This window comes from Saimiri boliviensis, chromosome 16 (genome assembly GCF_048565385.1).
Source record: "Saimiri boliviensis isolate mSaiBol1 chromosome 16, mSaiBol1.pri, whole genome shotgun sequence".
Lineage (NCBI taxonomy): Eukaryota > Metazoa > Chordata > Mammalia > Primates > Cebidae > Saimiri > Saimiri boliviensis.
Window position 1 is genome coordinate 75,875,250 of NC_133464.1, and position 21,993 is coordinate 75,897,242.

The window sequence follows — 21,993 nt, forward strand, 5'->3', positions numbered from 1 at the left end:
CTTCTTCATAGTTCTTCCTAAATTGGTGGCTCTTCCTCAAGATCGTATTATACTCTCCAATAACAATAAAGTTGAATGGAAACAACCTGAACATCCAGTAATGTGGAATTATTCATTCATTTATCCTTTCAGTCAAATATTCATTTAGTAACTACTATGAGCCAGTTATAATTCTTAAATTAGTTGAAACACCCTAAGCGGCTAAAAATAGGGATCAGTTAAAATAACTCAGGAATAAGACATTAAATTAAATGAATTATTAGCAACAAATGATCAGTGTTGATAAATTACAGATTGTTAATTTTATGAGCAATAAATTATCACTACTGAGAAATATAGCTTATTAAATTATGGATTAATTATAGTTAGCTACAGATAGACTATGTACAGTATTAGCTAATGTTAGAATCATATGTACAGATATAAAATAAATAGACATAAGACAGGATTTTAAAGGATTTGTACAGAGATAGCAGTTATACTCTTCTGACTGGGACTATGGGCATTTATTATGTTCTTCTGCTTCTCTGATTTTTGGACTTTTGTGCAACAAAATGTGTATTGCTTTTTGAATAAGAAAACATAAATTTTTTAAACTGGAATTTTCAAGTTTGAAGAATTTCCTAGTTCAAATTATTTACTGTACTGTTTTTCTAAGTTGATGATGTCTGCCCTGCTTGTTTAGTTATGTCTTCCTTTCCCCTCCCCACAGGATGGATGGCATAGATTGTTCTCACTAGTTCAATCAGTCACTGTTCAGTGACTACTTACTGATTTCCTAATCTCCTATTATTATACCTTTCAGTCACTCCAAAATCTCACAAACATGGAAGAACAATTTCTTGGATTTTAACCATATATTTTCTGAAAACATTTGTTAGAAATGCTTCAAAAATTTCTGACATACCAAAATTATTAATACTGGGAAGTCTAGTAACTGGGATTTATTTCACCAAATGGTCTAGTTGATTCTCCACCAAAATGTTTTTGACCAAATTGCATTTCATCAAATCATCTGAACGCTCCCAAAAAATTGTAAAATACAAATAATTAAGCCAAACAATGTGATGTAGACTAATTTAATTCAATTAGTCTACATCACATTGTAACTGACTAGACCTAGGCATTAAAAAGAAAGTGTTAAAGTTGACACCTCATGTATAGTCCATAGCTAGACTAAAAAATGAGTCTGGAAAAGTGAAGATATTTGTTGCTTTCTGGATAGATCTACAGGTTCAAAAATCTTTGTTGGCTTTTTAAAGGCCAAGGTTGTTTTTAAAAACAATGCTACAATTTTGGAGTTTTTTTATTTACGATTATTTTCTCTAAATTTTTCCAAAGTTGGTGGCAATAAGGGGCTTATTTATTTGTATTTAAATAAAACTTCCTTCAAATGAAATAAAAAAGATTTCATAACTCACACTGGGTAAATACATCAATAAATCAGAAATTGAGTTTCTTGCTTCATTAATTTATCTGTACAGAACTAATCAACACCAGTTAAATCATTCTGTTTAATACTAAATCATGCCGCTGTGAAAAATCATGCCAAGTCATTGATGCTTTGTGTTAACAAACAAAATATTCAGCATGTGACCAGAATCCATTTAATCCATTAATCACAAGAATTATTACTGGAGACACAGAAGGGTTCCAATTCCTGGATTTTGTATCTCTGTTTTTCTAATAGCAACAAAATGAGAACCACGAGAGAACAGGTAGGGAAGCACAGGCTAGATGAGAAAAAGAGACAAGATGATAAGGCACTCAGATAAGTGATGTTTTCCACAAGGTCAGCAAAAGTATCCCATGGTTCATCAGTCAAACAGGATCTTTTCGGTAAACATCTATTAGTATAATTGCCAGTAATTCCACAACACCCTCATGAAACAGCTACTCTCCAATATCAACAAAACTGAGGCAAGTGTTTTTCTTCCATAATGGTCACCTTTACTTTCTAAACATTCTACCTCTGCCTCACCAAATTCTCTTGCTTTAAATTACCAACCGCAGATGCCAGTAGACTCTCCTTGAGACTTTAACAGGCTCATTTACAGTTCTTTGCTTTTGAAATAACTCAATTCGCCTTGCAGTAGAGAACACTTTTCACCCAAAGAAAAAGTGTCATGTGAGTGTGTGAGGATTTCTACATCATTGAACAGGATACAATTACAGGAAAATGAAACACGCTTTATGGAGTAGTGGAAAGAAAGTCATATGCCTGCTCTTCCCTCTTCTTTTCCATTTGCTTTTTTGTGGTAGCAGGTTCTACATGGTCTTAAATCAGTTTTCCATAATACAGATTTCACTTGTGAAATCAACTTACGAGTAGCCTCAGCAATTTTGGAAATCAAAATAGAAGAGATTAGGAAATATCAGAGTGCACTGCATGTAATAATGTTGTTTTTTTTTTCTGTGAAATTTTGTTTCACCATTCTATGGGTTAAAGACAAAAAAGTTTGGGAGTCACTGGTCTAAATGGAGGGGTATTTTCATTCCAGAAGTATTTACTGAGTGCCGATTGTGTGCCTGGTATGACTGTACTTTGGGGTATAACAGGGAACAAATCAAACAAAAACCTCTGCCCTCACAGAGATTCCATTTTAGCAGGAGGAGAACCACCAACAACAAACATAATAAATGTAAATTACAAAGAATGTCCTAAGGCAGTAAATGCTATGAAAAAAATAGAGTGAGACACGGGAGCCTTATCATGATAAAATGCATCATGGAGAAGAGATGCATTTTATTTTATTTTATTTATTGGGGGGCACTCATAAGAGTCTTTACTTTCCTTTCAATAAATGTGTTGTGGTTTTAATCTTTTCATTTACATCTCTACAGGACAAAATCCGTTTGTGTCCCTACTAGGCAAGAATCCTTCCCATCACTATCAGTTTTCTACAAGTTAACAACTAACCTTACAGAATTTAAAATGCCCTAATTCATGGTAAGTAGCAAATTGAACAAAGGTGCACTGCCTTCTGCACCCCCAGAGAATCAGGATCGGAGAATGGGATTAACCAGGCAGGCCTGCCAGAGGCCTCGGCTCAGATGGACACCAATAATCCTGCCTCATTTCCAAGTCTAGGAAAATTTTCTGTTACAGTCTCCCTTTGTGATCATAAATAATCTCCAAAGATTATATTTTATCACACAGAAAAACCTGGTTTCCTTGAGCTTTGGCCAGATTCATTTACAAATGTTTGTCAAGGGGTGTTAATTAACACTGTATAAGCCTCTTGGCTCTACAGGGTAGAGCATATTAAATCCAAAGAAATAGCTTCTGTCTGGGGATTTCATAAGGAATCTCAGATTGCCTTTTCAAAAGAAGGCAATCTGAGGGTGTGTGTTTATCTTATTTTTTTTTCAATTGCTTTTATACTAGAGGGTTTGTGTTTGTTTATATCTAAAAACAAAAAAACAAAAAACAAAAAACGCTCTTATTGGTTCTTCTATTCAGAAGCTAAAAATCCAAGCCCAATAAATTCATTATTGCACAGTTTCATCCACAGTACCTGTCAATTTGGTGACTTCCTGTCTCCTGGAGGCCTGGGAGTAGTCTTCTCTGCTGCTTATAGAAGTGGGTCGGAGGAAGTAGATAAGACAGGAAGTCGCCAAATGGGGGTGGTTAGGGTGTGCCTCATTTGAGAAAGTAGCTTGTGACCATAGACTTAAAAGGTGGCTCAAGCCTCTAATCCCAGCACTTTGGGAGGCCGAGGCGGATGGATCACGAGGTCAAGAAATCGAGACCATCCTGGTCAACATGGTGAAACCCCGTCTCTACTAAAAACAGAAAAATCAGCTGGGCATGGTGGCGCGTGCCTGTAATCCCAGCTACTCAGGAGGCTGAGGCAGGAGAATTGCCTGAACCCAGGAGGCGGAGGTTGCGGTGAGCCGAGATTGCGCCATTGCACTCCAGCCTGGGTAACAAGAGCGAAACTCCGTCTCAAAAAAAAAAAAGAAAGAAAGAAAAGAAAAGAAAAGAAAAAGAAAGTGAGGGAGCTGGTTCTGCTGCTCTGGGGGTAGGGCAGGTTGGGAAGAACCTTCCGGGCAGTAAGAGTGAGAAAAAATAATGCCCCAAGGCACAGATGCAAGATCTTCAGTGTGCCTGGATGGCGTGGCGCAGCGGGGCAGGAGTCCGAATTGAGACGAAATGTATGAAACACCTGTGAGGGTGTTTCCAGAATAGGGATCTGAAGCGGTAACCGCTGCTTGATCCTCTATGACAAAAGGGAAATTTTTTGAACTGCAGGGCTTAAACGTGAAAGGAAAAGGAAAAAAAGCTTTTCAATCAAATTGTAAATGACATAGTTTTTCACTCTCCTGTCTCCCGTATTTCTCACTGAATAGCAATAAACGCAGGAAATAGCCACGCATAGGTTACGCTGTAACTCCTCATAAGAGATCCTCTGGTTTCTTTCCTTTTTCAGAAACGAGAATTGTGAAGGAAGTAAAAAGAGAGATCTGGAGTGAAATGCACTTTTTCAGGACTGCCATCTGAGTTATCACGAAATGATTATTAAGCAAGTGTTTACTCAATAGGCAAGTTATTATGCTGGGCATGTGTGGGGTCAAGCCATAGGTACACAAAATAATTACGGTATAAGTCTGAAAGTTAAAACGCCAGAAGATGCATTTTTTTTTTTTTTTGCAATGGCGATTCAGAGGAAGGAGAGATTCCTTCTTCCTGAGGGAAATCAAGGAAGTTTTCTAAACCTTTCATTGAAAGATGTGGATCCTCGGGAGACAGAAAAAGGCATTCCAGGCAGATTATTGCGAGCTGGAAAGCCAGTGATGCTGTGGCAAAACCTATTTTCTAAAGAAAGCAGCTGGATAGCTCCCCCATGATCTTTTACGATGTAACGTGACCATTCCTCCCATTGGCGGATCTGTGGCCCCTCCCCTTTGAATCTGGGAGCATGTGACTGCTCAGGTAGAAATGAAGCTACATGATATCAAGGATAAGTGAAAAAAAAGGAAGAAAAAGTCCATACCACTTTCTTCTCCTAGTTCTCTTGGGATGCATGCCGGGAGAGAAGCTGTCTTCCATGTGCAAAGGCTACTAATCTGAGACCACTATGTAAGTGAGGCCAACAGAGATGCTCTGGTCCACAGCCAGCCTCAACTGCCAATCACATGTTTGAGCCATCTTGCACGCCCCACCCCGTCCAAACTTCAGATGGCTGCAGACCAGAGGAAAACTGCATGGGTGAGCCTTTCCCTAATCCTGACCTGTAAGTTTGTAAACAAAATAAAATGGTTATTTAAAGCCATTAAGTCTGCGGGTATTACACAGAAATAGTATGGGAACAGAAACAGTAATGGTTAGTGTTTTTGTTTTTGTTTTTGTTTTTTGTTTTAATTAGTAATGATGACCCTCTCGGATGTTAATGAAGGTTAAAGACGTTAGTGGCAAGTCGGGACTAGCAGACTAACATTCTTCTCCATTTCCGATGCCAATGTGGAGACATTTGGTAGCACAACCCCGGATGAAACCTATGCAGTATAGGAGGCAGCCTGGAGTCCTGGAATGTACGCTGGGAATAGGGGTTCAGAAAACCTGAGTTTTGGTCCCAGCTCTGACCCTTGGTAGCCACAGGAAAGTCAGGGTAACTCTCTGGGCCTTTTGATCAATTTACCTGTCTCCAAATACAAGAAAAGCACTCTAGAAATTATCAAGCATTATCCAGTGGTGTGGGTTTTTTAAAATTACTTTAAATTAAATAAATGCATTTATAGTTTAAAATCAAATAGTACTAAACACTTATCATGAAAACTGTAAGCATCTTCCCCAATCCCGTCTCTAACCCCCACTCCTGCTCCCCACTGGCAACCTTTTAGCTCTTTCTTCTTGTAATAACCATCATATTTCTAAATAGTCTGCTACTGTGAAATTTAATAATTCATTGGGATAATGAGGAGTTAGCTCTTTTACATGCCCCATTTTCTTCCCTTACTTTCCCAAATATCTGTTCTTATTTAAATCGTTGTTAGTATTTACATGAAGTTTCCTATGGAAATGTTCTTTTCAGAGCCAAGTAGGGCACTATAACATTTCCCTTTTCTGGACAGCTTTTAATTTTCCCTTGAATTAATAATGACCTCATTATTAAGCTTGCATAATTTTCCATATGTGATTTTTTTCAATGAGTTGGTGATTATCATGTTTTCTACCATAGTATCTATGCTGTTGAATCTACTTTTTCACCCAGAGCACTTCCTTCCCTGCTACATACAACCTTCCAGCCTCCAAGTCTAGTCTGGACTAGATGCTGTCAAGAGCTGTCTCATCCTAGGAGTTTTCTTTATTTCTTATGGATTGAAACCACACTTTTTCTAGATCCTATTTCTTCCTATTTATTTACTACAATTTTGCTGGTGCGTACCTTCCATTAGCGTCTTAGGAAACATGACATTGAAGGTGAGCTTTCTGATATCCTTACATATCTGTACATTCATTGAGCCAGAAACTCAGTAGGCTCTTTAAAGTTAAAAGTTCATGTTCTTCAGTTTTGGGGCATTTTATTATATTATTTAATAATTTCTTGACCTCTATTACCTTATTCTCTCTTTCTAGAGCCTCTATTAGTCCGATATTGGATCTTTATGAAGACCCTTTAAATCTTTTTCCCTTTTAAAAATATTTTTCTATTTCTTTATCATCTTGTACTACTTTTACAGCATTTCTTTTACCTTACTTTTCAAACATTTTACTAAATATTTTGTTTCAACAATTGTGTTATTGATGTTCCAGAATTTGTATATGCTCTGATGGTTCCCGTTTCAGTTTGTGTACGTGTTTAATTTCCTGCATAATTTATTTTCTCTGGTTGGCATTTCTGTTTATTTTATTCTGTTTCATGTTGATAGCTTTCCTCAAATGTCTTTCACCAGCAGTTTTGATTGTTACCCTTTGCTCTTCTGTTGAACCTGCTCCTTTTAAAACCTGGGTTCCTGATTATTGCAGGAGACAAGACTCCTGATTTCGGGGGTCTGCATGCCATTCCAAATTCATCATCTCCAACTGTGGTCTAGCAAAAGAATTTGCACTTAAAATCACAGAACAGCCATCAGTTACTTCGAAAGATTATAGAAAATAAGATGCTTGAAGAATGAAAATTTTCTTAATTTTAAAAGGGAAGACAATGTGAATTTCAGAAATAATAGATTTATGAGCAAAATTAGGTAATGGTTAACAAAAATGCATCAATACTATGAAAGTGAAGATAACTAGGAGGCAGCACAGATTCCTAGAATAAGTTTGCCAAACTTGTCTCAGGTAACTTTTATTGTATTCTATAGAGCTATGGTTTGAATGCTTGCCCCCTTCAAAATTCATGTTGAAATTTAATTGCTATTGTAATAGTACTGAGACCTTTAAGAGGTGATTAGGCTATGAGGTCTCTGCTCTCATCAATGAATTAATGCTGTTATCACAGAAGTGGGTTCTTTATCTCAGGAATGGGTTACTTACAGAAGGATGAGTCAACCACCTTTTGTCTCTCTCTTGCCTTCTCACCTTCCACGGGAGAAAGCAGCAAAGAAATACCTGACCAGATGCCAGAGCCTTGCTCTTGGTCTTCCCAGCCAACAGAACTGTGAGGAAATAAATTTCTGGTTTTTTAAAATTCATTATCTAGATTCAGCTACTCTTATAGCTGTACAAAATGAACTAAGACATATAACATATCTGGGAACACAACAGTCATCTCTGTAAGTAATAATTTTGACAGTTGCTAAACATTTTTGTGACATTCTTAGGGTCAAGAAGAAAAGTAGAGTGCATGTAAGATAGTACTGTTGCTACTTGAAAAAAATATATTTTAAGAGTATTCATTGGTTCAACAAAACTTACTGGTTGCCTTTTAAGTATCAAATACTGGTGAATGTTTGACACATTGATTTATAGGAGAGATTCACTTGGGAGAAGGTGACTAACAATATCCCAAAAGGTTTATTCATAAGCCGATTTCTTTTAACGTGTTATCATCAAAGGGATGAAAACTCATAAAGGCATTAATCTAAAAACTGGGAAATTCTCCAAAACTTGAATCCAAAAGAGCTCTACAGATTGGAATGCTATACATATGTGCTATAACTAGCAAAATTAATATTTAAAGTGTGGAAAAAATATTTATGTCTTTTGTAAATTAAAAATACATGTGATATATGTTCATGGTTTAAAATGTCAAAACAACTTACAGGAAAAATCACAGTTCCCTTCCTACATTGTCCTACAATCCCCCAGTCCTTCTCCCTAGAGGCAACCACTTTCGACTCTTAGGACTTTTTATTTGGAATTTACATCCCCACACTTCCACACTTCAGAAAGTATCCGCTGACTTCCTATTATACTAGATGAGGGCTTAGCTCTTACACAGCCAATTTAATTATACAATAGTTTTGGGTTTAACCAACATTCAGTATTGACACTATTCTCCCAACATGAATATCATTCACAGCTGGGCATTGTAATGTAGTAACTAAGACTATGTTTTCTTTCTTATTTTTGTTTTCTTTGAAATTTGTAATTGCATTGCTTTTTCACTTGCTCTGTTTTCTTTGGGACTGTGACTAATTCTTCCCATAATTTCGAATAGCCTCTCGGCAGAAACTTCCCCAGGGAAGTCACATTAGCCTCCAATATTTTGGAGGGACACACTTCTGGAATCTCCCCATTCTGTGCTGGCTGATCTTAGTCTGCTGCACATCTGACATCACAGATCTACAGTTCATCATCACTTTCCTGGGTTAGACCTGCTGTTTCATGGATCCCACGTCTTCCTCCTGGTCTTCATCATTTTATGTGGCAGTTGTTCTCCAATAACTTCCTGAGAAAGGGTTTATGGAAGATTTTTTGGGGGGACTTTGACTCTCATGAATGATTGATAGTTTAGATAAGTATCAAATTCCAGGCTGGAAATAATTTTCATTCCCTTCACCTGAAGGATGCTCCTCACTAGTCTTTGTGATGGCCAAGAAATGCACTGCTCAATGTTCCTGCTGTAAGGAGCACAGTTGACTGAGGGCATCAGTTTCTACCCCTTTGGATCCACCATTACAGCTGATCCTGAGGTCATGCTTCTCATCTGCTACTTCCAGATGACTAAACATGGCAGGGGAATTAATGCAGACCCATTTCAGCAAGACGTGGACTCTTCCTATGGGCAGAGTTGGCTCAAGAAGTCCCCATCAGCCTCTCTGGGTTATTCTGAGACCCACAGTACCAACTGAAACTCTTCCCAGCCCATCCGTCTTCCTGCCCACTCTCCTTCATAGTTGTTGGACACACATCATGATCCAAAGGCTCACTGCCTCCTCTAGCTCCTTCCCCTTTATCCTTCACAAATCTTTCCCCAATAAATTTCTTATAAATCTAATCCTATCTTGACATTTACTTCTTTCAGGACTCCAACTAACACAAGTGGGGTTGGGGAACCAGCTCATTCGCTTTCTGGAAGGCAAAGAGGATGCCATTCTGAGTATTATGTAGGGGCAGATAGTCCCCTTGCACAAATGGGGCCCCAGTTGCTAAATATTTCAATAGCAGTAACCTGGGGAAATATCCTGGTGGAGAATGCCATTGTAGGTGCAATGATTAGGCATTCTAGTGCCTATGAGAAGAAGGAATTGAATGCTTTCTGGTGTATTGCATTGAGATTCCACAGAGAGATAATGAGAAACTGAGGGTGAATAAGAGTTAAAGGCTTAATATAAAAGGCCTTCTCTCCTGCAGTGAAAGAGTAGAGAAACTTAGCATCAGGCCTAGGACCTAATAGAGTTGCAGAGATTTAGGGATGTTTAAATGCTCAGCCATGGCAGCTCAGTTATGCCAAGGTCAAGGCCCTGGTTGGAGAAACCTTGGAATATCTGGAGCTTACAGAGGTGGCCCATTCTTCCCTAATATGAGACAGCACTTCCTTAGGCTGAAGAGGTCTCGCCCCTAAAAAGCTGACAGGTCGCTAACTAGGGTTAAACCCCAACATAACCCACCTGGAGACAGCTGGGCCTGATAGAGGAGAAAAGGTCTTATATCCTAACGCTGCTTCAAGATTGAGCATGCACTGCAGAAGCCTGAGGAGTAGCGCTGGGGTCCTTGACCAAGGAGCTGGAATTTAAGACAGGACAAGAAAGAATTCATTAACCAGGAAACACTTTCTCCCAAAGTGTGTTTTCATGATCTAGCAAGGACCCCAGGCGACACGGTAAAGTTACTGTTAAGACGGCTCTGAGAAGCCCGTAAAAAGGGATGGCCAATTCTGAACAGGTGGAAATGCCTGGCAATGTTGCCCTGACAGCTGATAAAAGAATCAAGAAGCAGAGAGAAGCTGGCATGCGAGAACCAGTATATTATGTGAGGTCAAACAACCCACCAGAGGACAGCGTTTCCCAGAAGTTGCAAATAGGGAGACAGAGTATTCACTATGCCATCAGAAATATGCTCATGGGGACCCCAAGATCACCGAGACATTCAGGCCAGGCTGCTGGTAGCAGAGGTGTCACAGAGCTGGGCTTGCTGCCACCCACAGGAATGGAGAGATCTTGAAGTTACAGAGGCCAGATAGTGAGTGGTGCTTAACTGCCAGAAGCCAGGGAGTTGTAAAGATGGTTCATAGAGCATGGCCACATAAAAAGTGATGACCCCTTGCACAGTTCCCCGACTTAGCCAATTTTCCAAGCTATAACTCACTGCCTGAAAAGGTGCCCAGGTCCCTAGGAGGCAGGACCCTGCAATACTACAGAGGTGTGAGTCCCCCGGTTCCTCCCATTCGATATGAATATGCATGGCCTTCTGCTGCAGAAAATTTTCTGGAATTATTTCATTATTTCCTTTCTTTTTATGTCAGTTACCTAACGCTGTGAAATAGACCATCCCCAATTTAGGGAACTGAACTAATAAGAATTTATTTTTTTTCCTCTTGCTGCTGTGAGTGAGTGCGGTTTGGCTGGGCAAATCCAGTCTTGAGTATGCCTGCCGGAGAAGGGATAATGCAAGGGAGAAGGCATTGTGGGGAGGAAGGACAGAGGCCAGAGAGAGCCCAGTCCAGCCCCTGAAGTGTACGGTATTCTTTACACACTTATTCATACAGCAGAGACATACCATGGGCTGCTTTTTAATAATCATCCATCAACATTTTAATAACCAGTTAGTATTCCATGGTATAAGTGTACCAATATTCCTCTAGCTGATTACCTTGATACATTTAGGTGATGTCCAGGTTTAAAGAATAAACCACCATCTGCGGTAAACCTCCTCTTATCTTTGCACATTAAAGATGAAATTTAATGAGATTAAAAGTTCAAAAATAAACTACAAAAGGAGATGACAGGGATGTCTGGCTTCACAGCAATTCACAAGGTGGCTGGGGGGAAACCTGAGAGGTTTTAGCTGACTGCAAACTAATTTGAGTCCACAGTGAGGTGACAGCCAAAATTGTTAACACAGTCTTGGAGGGCATGGACAAAATTCAGTGTCTAACAAGAAATGTAATCACTAATGTCTACTCTGCTTGGTTCTGCATGGCAAATGTTAAAGAGAGGCCTTGGAAATTCCCAGGCTTTCTTCTCCAGCTTCTCATCCTTTCCCACCTAACACATTAGCCATTCCAAAGGACCTCATGCTTGGTGGGAATGGCCCTACTGTCTCATCTGCACTGACTTTGCAAGGGATGTTTCCTAGAAGGGCACCATGCCCTTCTCAATTTGTGTGCCCAGCAGCAGGGCCCACAACCTATTTTTGTAAATAAAGTTTTACTGAAACACAGTTGTGCCCATTCCTTAACACATTGCCCATGGCTGCATTCATGCTGCAACCACAGAACTATGTTCTAGTTGTCCATGCAATGAGCTGTGTTTGACTGCAGACAGTTTCAGGGAGAAAGTAGCTTAGCCCAGAGTGAGAGGCCACCACCACTGTCCCCCCACCTGTGCAGGACTGGCATAAAGCCCTGACAGGGAACAAGGGGACACAGGTCACTGCGGAAGAACTTGGGACTCTGAATAGAGGAAAAGACTGAAGGAAGAGGACCATGTGATGAGAAATCCAAAGAGAAGAGGGGACAGGCGGGGAGGAGGAGCAGCATCCCCAAGAGGCTTTGAAAGGACTCAGAGGCAATAGGCTTGCCTCCCATGCCCGCATCCTCCCCGGCGACTTTGCAGCCATCCTCTGGACCCTCACAAAAAGACCCCTACAAATATGCCTCCCCTCAGAAGCCAGGTCTCTGGACTCTCGACAGGGTCCAGCACTGGGAGACCTCCAACCCCTCATCCTCAGTCCTCTACACCCATCAGCAAGACAATGGTGATGGATGATGAGATAGAGGCAGGTGCCACAGACAACCCTAAACTCTCCCCACTGGGGAGATGTGTCAACTAGTCCCTCTCCTCTCCTCCACCTTATCCTAAACGTCAGAAGACAGAGGCGCCTGTTCAAAGGTTACATTCATATTCTTGGAATTCAACACCGTACCTGCCTGCCACAGGATAAGCTCTCAAGAAATATCCCTGACTTTAGGACCAGGCACAGTGGCTCACGCCTGTAGTCCCAGCACTTTGGGAGGCTGAGGTGGGTGGATCATGAGGTCAGGGGTTCAAGACCAGCCTAGCCAACATGGTGAAACCCCATCTATACAAAAGATAAAAAAATTAGCTGGGCATGGTGGCACAAACCTATAATCCCAGCTACTCAGGAGGCTGAGGCAGGAGAATTCCTTGAACCCAGGAGGCAGAGGTAGCAGTGATCCAAGATTGCACCATTGTACTCCAGCCTGGGTGACAGGGTGAGACTCTGTCTCAAAAAAAAAGAAAAGAAAAGAAAAGAAAAGAAAAGAAAAGAAAAGAAAAGAAATGTCCCTGACTAAATGTCTTCTTGGAGAATTTAGTCCCCTGAAGAGTCGTGTGCTCAATGGGTGATTCTCCATGTCTTCTTGGAGCAGATGTTAGCATGAAGGAGAAAATACTAGGAAGAACGAAACATACTGGTGTTTCCAAACATGTGAAAGATGTCTTGTCAAAAAGTGACTTGTTTGATTCTTTGAAATTTAAGAAGGCAAAGAGACAGTGAGGAAGGAGTCCTGTGCAGCAACAGGTTCATCATGAAAGAGGAACTCAAACGGGCATCTTGAGAGGAACTGAGTTCCTCCTGCTTCAAAGGGGCAAGCAAAAGCTAGATGGCCGAGTGCAGTGGCTTATGCCTGTAATCCCAGCACTTTGAGAGGCCAAGGTGGATGGATCAGCTGAGGTCAGGGGTTCAAGACCATCCTGGCCAACCTGGTGAAACCCCATCACTACTAAAAATACAAGAATTAGCCAGGCGTGGTGGCAGGCGCCTGTAATTCCAGCTACTTGGGAGGCTGTGGCAGGAGAATCACTTGAACCCAGGATGCAGAGGTTGCAGTGAGCAGAGACTGTGCTACTGTACTCCAGCCTGGGTGACAACATGAGACTCTGTCTCAAACAAACAACAACAAAAAAGCTATCTCACCCCAGGAGAGCCACTGTAAGGAGTTCATCCTGAGGAGAAGTGTAACCTGGGATTTTCCAAGTTCCTTCTGATTCCCACATTCTAATTATCAAATAAAAGTGCACTTATAGGCATGGATTTAACACTAGTTTAACCGTTATATTGAAAATTAATGTTCATCAGTGCTTTCGGTTTGAGTATTTTATCAAGACACAATGATACCAGTTTGTGGATGACGTGATATCTTTACTTCAAACAAAAAATGTTAATGATAAAAAAATCTATTGAAACTGGGGCCACAAAAGCTCACTCAATATTTATCTTTGGTTTAGTCAATATATCAAGTTGTATCAGTCATAAACTTTAGTATATATCCTTTAAACACCAAGCTGGATCCAGAAAGGTACTCAATAATACATTTTATGTAAAATAGGTTATTTCAATAATGACTTGATAGTTTTTGGTCAAATGCTATTCAACTAATTTCAAAGAAGATGCAAATTAAGAAGTTAAATGAGGCTTCAATTTGTTTATTCCTTCTAACACATTTGTTTAAATCCTTCTAAATAGCTCAAGAGGACCATTTCTCAAGTATTTTGCTATTATTACTGTTATTATTATTAATGATAAATTTATAACTCACCTTTCTAGAGCTTTTTGTATTTTTTTTCAAAACATGTTGACATATATCAGGTGCTTTTAATTCTTACAATATGCCTGGGAGTTAGGCAATGTGGTAGAGCTTGCTGGTTATCCTAAATGATCTGTTCCCATCTGATTTCAACATAATAGAATCATCCACTGAGCATATGACTCCTCAGGGGACAATTATTTGCAGACTCCTTTTGACCATGTGACTGAGTTCTGCCCAAGGGACAGTGATAGGTGCAGCTTCTATGTCAGACACTTGAGAGGCCACCTTTTCCCTCTTCCTCTTTTTCCCTGTCCACTGGATGAAATTGGGATATTATTTGCTCTGGAAATCAACAAAGGTCACATACATATCGGCCTAGGAAAATCTTCACTGTTCTTCCTCACTCTTTAAAACACCTTCCCAGATACTGTGTAAGAGCAGACTGCAAGTGCAATATTCAATTTACAAGAAAGAAAATAGACACGTTGAAACCAGAAACATTTATTTTACCTCTCCACATATGCCTTTATTAAAAATTGTATTTCTTTCCTCTGTGCTTAGCACTGTAAATTTTTAAATAAATATGATAGGTAGGCTGTGCTCTTAGAGAGCCACAACTGAGTCAATGACCCATTCTACCTATGGTTATTGCAAAATGAAAATATTTGAGTCAAGTCTCTGAAGGGTAAATAAGAGTTTAGCCCAAGATAAAGAGGGGAAAAAGACATCCTTCAGATTATCTTTGTACTCAGAATATATCCAAATAGGGCATATAAAAGGCACATTCTGCTTATCTGTTTAAATATAGATTTCAAGTATAACTCTGCATTTCTGGAGAAAATGTGGATCTCGGACAATTCAATAAAGGTGTATGTTTTTACTCACCTATTATTTCTCATCCTCCCAATAAGCATGTATTCTATTCTCCTCCTACATCTAAAATTTTCTTTATGCCTTAAAAAGATAACATTCATTGAAAGAAATACATCTTTTGCACAAATTAATTATAATAAAATTCTAGTTTAGAGCAGGCGTCCCCAAACTTTTTACACAGGGGGCCAGTTCACTGTCCCTCAGACCACTGGAGGGCCGCCACATACTGTGCTCCTCTCACTGACTACCAATGAAAGAGGTGCCCCTTCCTGAAGTGCGGTGGGGGGCCGGATAAATGGCCTCCGGGGGCCGCATGCGGCCCGCGGGCCGTAGTTTGGGGATGCCTGGTTTAGAGCAATGATATTTTTGAGAATATAAGATAATTCAGAAGGCTTCTACATGCAAAAGGCATAACTGACTGCATGTTCAGCTGGCACAATTGAACGTTCATTCATTTTGCACCTAAGAAGTGCACATTGATGTTATTTGAATGCCTAGTGGTTTACAGTTTCCTTCTTTTCTTCAACTCAGAATAATTGGCATTGTTAAAACATTGCTAATGATTTTGAAATTATTTAATTAATTCTTTTCCTATTTTAAAATTGTTTTCTTAGACTTGACTGTAACCTTCAAAAACCAATGTATTCAAAAAGGAGTGATTCAAGCTGTTTGGGAGATATTTTAACTATTTCTGACTAAATGCACTATTGAATTCAGTAGTATTTAAAAATTTATATTAACTTTCAATTCAGTTGATCATTCTAGTTATATACAAAATACATTTTTTTTTTTTAGATAGAATTTCACTCTTATTGCCCAGGCTGGAGTGCAGTGACACAATCTTGGCTCACTGCAACCTCCACCTCCCGGGTTCAAGGGATTCTCCTGCCTCAGACTCCTTAGTAGCTAGGATTACAGTGCCCGCCACCATGCCTGGCTAATTTTTTGTATTTTTAGTAGAGATGGGGTTTCACCATGTTGGCCAGGCTGGTCTTGAACTCCTGACCTCAGGTGATCCACCTACCTCAGCCTCCCAAAGTGCTGGGATTACAAGCATGAGCTACTGTGCCCTGCTCCAAACACATTTTAATGAAAGGAAAACTTGTAAAGTGTTTCTCAAAAGTGCATAGTATATGTAATTTGAGCATATATACAGTAGACAAATTGCTCCAGCTAATTATTTGGGGAATAAAAATTCAACCAGCTAACAAAGCCCCTTCCAATAGATACTCCTAAAATTAACTGCAAGACTTCACCACCTGCCATTTTTCTGAAAACTTCTTCATAATGCTGCATGGTGACTACAGATAGTTTTTAACTGGACATTTTCCAGTGAAATCATACATTTGATGATGAACCTTAAATTTTCACTGCAGATATCAGAGTATGCCACATTATATTTACCAATTTTTTTATTTGATTAGGATTTGGTATTTGCTGTTCCACTGGAAAGTGGCTAGAAAGACTGACAAGGAGAGAAAATTCTAGTAGCATGAGTTTATAAAGGTGAAATTAGGCTATTCAGTAAACCAGAAGCCACCTACTGAGCACCGAGAGAGGGCAAGATGCCATTTTCAGAGATACAGATGAAGCAAACAGGATTTCCTCACTTAAGGAACTGCCCAGCTAGTGAAGGGGTAAAAAGGAGACAGATGGTTAAATAAAGGGAAGAGTATGGTAGGAGGAATCTGAGCCAAGCAAAGTCCTGTGCAGGATGCCATAGAAGGAAAAAATGGCATTCAGACCTGGGAGCCCAATGGAGCCTGCGAGTTGGTTCTGGAAGAACAGGTGGGATTTAAACAAGCAAGGACTCTGTCTTGTTCACAGGTAGTGTCACCCTGGAGAGCATCCATCAAGGCAGAAGCAAACATCCCAGCTGTGAGGCTCTTCCCATTACCTAGGCAAGCTTGGATGGTGACTTGCACCTCCGTTGTAGCCATAGATAAAGGGAGAAGTGGTTTGACTCTGGATACGTTCAGTAGGTAGAGCTGTAGGATTTTTTAGATTAGAAACAAGATATGAATAAGGGGCGTCGTTAAGATTTGGGGTCCAACAACTGGAAGAGTAAAGTCACTATAATAGCGATGGGGAAGCAGGAGTTTGGTTTGGGATGTATTTGATGTGGTATGCCCATTAGACAGCCACGTAGAGAAGGGAGTTGTCTATGTAAGTCTGATGCTCGGGGAAACCTGGCTGGAGACTCAAAATCTCCAGTCATCAAGATTCAGGGGTATTCAAAGGGATGGCCTGGAGTGAATCTAGACAGAGCCCTGGGCCCTCCACTATTTACAGGCAAGGTAAGAAGGAACAAGCAAAGGAGACTAACAGGGAATCCCCAGAAACTGAGAAGAAAAGCAAGGGAGAGTCAGAGCCTGAAAGCCAAGTTGAGGAAGGGTTCAAGAGAGAAGTGATGGCTTCAACAAACGCTGCAGACAGGTCAGCTGAGACCTGCACACTGACGCTAATGTTCAACGATGCCCACATCAGAATCTCCTAGCCCTACTTCCTTATGTGAAAGAAGTTTCCTTTTTCACAGGTCCCTTGCACAAATGTTTGCAAGAATCTCAGGTGGTAAGGGGAGTCAAAAGTGGGGAATGGGAACACGTGTATTTCCAACTTTGTTCCAATCCTCTTAGAACCCATATATAGAATGAAGACTCAGAGGAACTGTTGGGGCTGAACTCCCCAACTACAGGCCCTACTGCTGATTTCAGGGGACAGCAGGAACTTTCTTTCAAGAGCTATGAAGGCTGAACAGTTGGTCTTCAAGTCAGAGAGAAAAGGTGTGTCCTCCTGGTTTACACTCAAATGAGCAAAGCAGCCTGAGCTCCAAGCTTTCTGCAGGAGTCTCTCTCTCTCTCTCTCTCTCTCTCTCTCTCTCTCTCTCTCTCTCTCTCTCTCTTCCCCTCTCTCCTCTTTCTCCCTCTCTGTCTCTGTCTCTCTCTCTCACACACACACCGCCACCACCACCATTTTTGCCAAGGCTCACTCCAGTACGAGGAACCCACAAAGAACACTAAGACCTCCATTCTGAGCAGGGCCCCCATTATTTGTCCTGCTCCTTGTTTGTTCTGCCTCCTGTCCTCCAGGCCATCAATGATTCTTTACTCTCTGGGGAGCCCAAGCTTCCCATCATCCCAGGGGATCTCCTTAGCCCATTTGTAAATTAGTGGAAGCACAGAAGTGAGGGAAGGGTGCTAGCCAGTCTTTATCCTTCACCAACATCAGATCCTGGAACACAATTAGCCCCTAAATCTGTGCAGCAGCAATATGTAAGCCCCAGCTAAAATGCCCTGTTATCAAAATCTGCAGAATATGTTTTACCTTCTTCAGGTAAGCTCAAACTTTTCTATCCCCCTTTCCCCCACCCCCATACACACACCAAGAAAGGTCACTGAAAACAGAATGAAAGTATCTCATACAACAAAATTAATTCAAGATACTTTCTTTGATAATACTCACTTCTAAATAAGATACAAGAATGACTAAACACCAAACTCAAAAAAATCTGAAAGCAAAATTAATGTTTTACACCAACTGTTTCTTTGCAGCATCAGCAAAATCAAGCATTCACCTGTTACTAATTTCTTCTAAATACAAAGTCCACGGCATTTCTAGGAAGGACAGTTAGTGTTTGGCAAATTTTTAGCGTAAGAATTGAAAAATATAACTGAGAAGTGAATCAGAGGGCCGTGAGCGGCCACAATGATCTAAAGAATGTTGATTATTTAAAATGCCAGAGCTCCAGAGAGCATGCAATTCTTAATCTTATAATAAAATGATCCTATAAGTCACTGCAATAACAATTGACTACTTCTGTTTCACGGAGTTTACCCTAGGGACTCTAAAAATACAACTTGTAGGATTTAAATCTAAAGTAAAGATTTCAGGGGCATGATCTATTAGATCCTCCAGCTGATCCATTTATCTGTTACTTGCTTCCAGTATGAACTGATAACTTGCTTATGTTTTCCTCAAAAAGTGAGACAGTTCTTCCCATAGCTTTTCTATCACCAACTATAAACTGGTGGTCTTTAGGATTTTTTCAATTCCTTAAAAGGATTGAAAAAGTGTAAGAATCACTGCTTTAAAGCACCTTTATGAAAAGATATACCTGAGTGTGAAATCACAAAAATCACAAGGTCTTTTCCAAAGAAATTCACCTTCTTTTATGACCAGAATCGGCAAATAGGTTTTGTGGAACTGCCATAAAATCTCATTTAGCCATTATGACAACAGTACCAGCAGCTCAGAGCACTAAGTCACCTTAATAACCCAGTAGTGCTCTGCCCACATTATCTATGGTTTTAATTAAACATGTTTAGAAATGATTTCCATACTGACTTTGTTCAGAATATGTGGCTGAATTCTAAATTTAAAAATAGGTCTTCCAGTAGGCACACAAGTCATCAAAATTGGGTACCAAAAGTTGTACATTTAAACACTTTTATTAAAATGTTTATACATGTACATATTTTATTGTGATACAAAACTCTGCACAAAGTGTACTAATGACTGATAGGATTATAAATGAATCCCCAAAACATTGGTACTTAAATTTGAACACTAAGGAGAAAAAAGGAGGAAGAAATACTTGAGACAACTTTATCATGGCATATCAATATTTCCTGCTGTCAAAATTAATAAAATCTTTTGCACATGGGTGTTGCAATTAATTTTATCAGGCTAAAAGTGTCATAAGTGAGGAACCCTTTCAACTGCAGAGAGCACTGTGGAAAATACAGATGTGGTAGAATACAATTTCTATCACCCTGCAGCTGTTTCTGTGTTTCTGTGACTAGCTTTGTTTGAGATTGTATAAAGTGGTCTTCACACCCCTGGTGATTAAGATCGGGGGGATGCAGTTCCCTACCCCACCACAGAAGGGACCTCCAAACACAGTTTCAATCTGACTCTCGGGGGGGAGGGGGGGTTGTGGTTTCCACTTTCACAACAGTGTGAATTTGTACCACAAGCAAGACAGATCTTATTGGACTAACACTGAACTTGTGACATCTCCACAGAGAGTAATGCTATCCATGTGGCTTAAGAAAAAACTGCTTATCCTCTCCCTGTAGTTAACCATTGGCAAATCCTCCCTGCCCTCACCTCTAGGAATTCCTCTACACCCAGAGAAATGAGTTTCCTTTCCTCACTGGGGAAACTGATCCCCACTTTCTTTCCACAGATGGACTCCAAGGGGCACTCACTCGTGTGCCCCCTGAGGGATTTCTTTCCTAATTCTATGCCTTCCAAAGGAAGCCATAGCTGGTGACCACACACACGTGTCCAAGTGAAGCCTGGTCTTGGGGAGACTCAGTTCCCCCACTTCCCCCTGACTCCTCCAGAGGCCCTCTGTCTCCCCTGCGTGGCCCTCTGCCTGGACCCTCGCACTCACCAGGAGGAGGTTGTGCGCCACCAGGTACCCGAGCCGCGGGCTGCCCCGGATTCCGGGGGCCAGGCGCCCGGTGGCGTAGCCGTGCCAGGCCACCACGTAGGGGTTGTCGATGGTGATCCAGTACTTGACCTGGCTGCCGAAGTGGCGGAAGCAGAGCTCCGCGTAATCCCTGAAGTGGTCGATGAGGGCATGGTTGGCCCAGCCGCCATAGGCGTCCTGCAGGCGCTGGGGCAGGTCCCAGTGGTACAGGGTGACCACCGGCTGCACGCCCAGTTCCCGCAGCCGCTCCAGCAGGCGCCGGTAGTAGCGCAGCCCCTCGCGGTTGGGGGCGCCCGCGCTGCCATTGGGGAACACCCGCGCCCACGAGATGGAGAAGCGGTAGTGAGTGACCCCGAGCTCGCGCAGCGCCTCCGTGTCGCGGAAGACGTTGTTGTAGCCGTCGCTGGCCACGTCCCCGGTGGGGGGCGGGAGCGGCGGCGGGGCGCCCGACGACGACAGATTGGCGACCTGGGGTCCTCCCGGGGGCGCCAGGAGGTTGTGGGTGAACGTGTCCCAAATGGACGCACCCTTGCCGTGCTGCCGCCAGCCGCCCTCGGTCTGGTAGGCGGCGCTGCCCACGGCCCAGAAAAAGCCGTCGGGGAAGGTGTCCTGGAGAACGCCCGCGGTCTCGGGGGAGGGAGGGCGCGAGAAGCGGGCCCAAGTCTGCGCGCCGTCGCCGGGCTCCGCGCGCAGGCGGCAGCCGCCCAGGACCAGCAGCAGCAGCAGCGACAGCAACAGCGGCGGTGGCCGCGGGCGGCGCGGCGGGGCGCTGGCGGGCATGCTGCGCGGGTGCCGGGCGCCTGGGCCCCGCGCCGCGCCCCTTTATGCCAGCGCCCTGCCGCTCCCGCCCGCCCCCCGCCGGCGCGCCCACCCCCGCTCCCCTGCGGGCTCCGCTGGCAATAATTACCTGCGAGCCCGGCCTGCCTCCGCCCTGGCACTGGGGCGGGGGGCAGAGGGCGAGGAGTCCCCGGGAGGGGCGCGGCCGGCGTCGCCGGCGGACGTCGGGGAAAGGCACCTGTTCCTCCCGGCTCCCGGCAGCCGCGCAGGACGTTTCGGGGACGCGCAGGTTCATTCTCTTTGCCAGAGCTCGCCCTCCGAGAGCAGCCCTGAAGCGGCTTCCTCGGGTAGGAAAGGCGCTGACCCACTTTCCGGGACTTGGTCGAGGAATCCTGCCTGGCCCTGGAGGAGCGCGCAGGTGGGGAAGCACCTGCTCTCACTTTTTTCCCACTCAGAGCCCCAGAGAAGCTCCGGCTGGACATTGCTGGAGCTGATTAGGAACTGGCCGAAATCCTAGAAGGACGGCCAGGTGGGACAGCCGAGGCGGAACTTGGCGGTGTGCTGAGAGAAGGGGATTTCCCCTTAGGTGAGCTGCTCGTCCGGAGACGCGCCCACCCGCGCCCCTCCTTCGAGGAAGACAAAGTGGATGTATGCGTTGCGTTGGGACTGGGGCTTTACTCTCCCTTCTACTGTTACCTTTTAATCATTTCAAACCAACACTCGATCTTTGACTAGATCTCTCAGAATTCCCTGGTGAACTTCAAATCCCAGTTTTGATTGTTCTTCTGAAAAAACAAACACCAAGTT

At 42.4% G+C, this 21,993-nt stretch overlaps 1 protein-coding gene across 2 annotated transcripts in view; it reads right to left on the reverse strand.

The window, feature by feature from the left end:
* The window catches only part of KL (klotho), a 57,866-nt gene extending 36,651 nt beyond the window's left edge, over positions 1-21,215 (reverse strand). For both annotated transcript variants that reach the window (XR_012514445.1, XM_010345014.3), the window contains exon 1: positions 20,371-21,215. Coding sequence is in view for 1 of the 2 variants with exons in the window: in XM_010345014.3 (XP_010343316.2) it covers positions 20,371-21,189 (819 nt within the window). In the remaining variant the exon portion in view is untranslated. The remainder of the gene's footprint in view (positions 1-20,370) is intronic.
* Between the last annotated feature and the right edge of the window lie 778 nt (positions 21,216-21,993).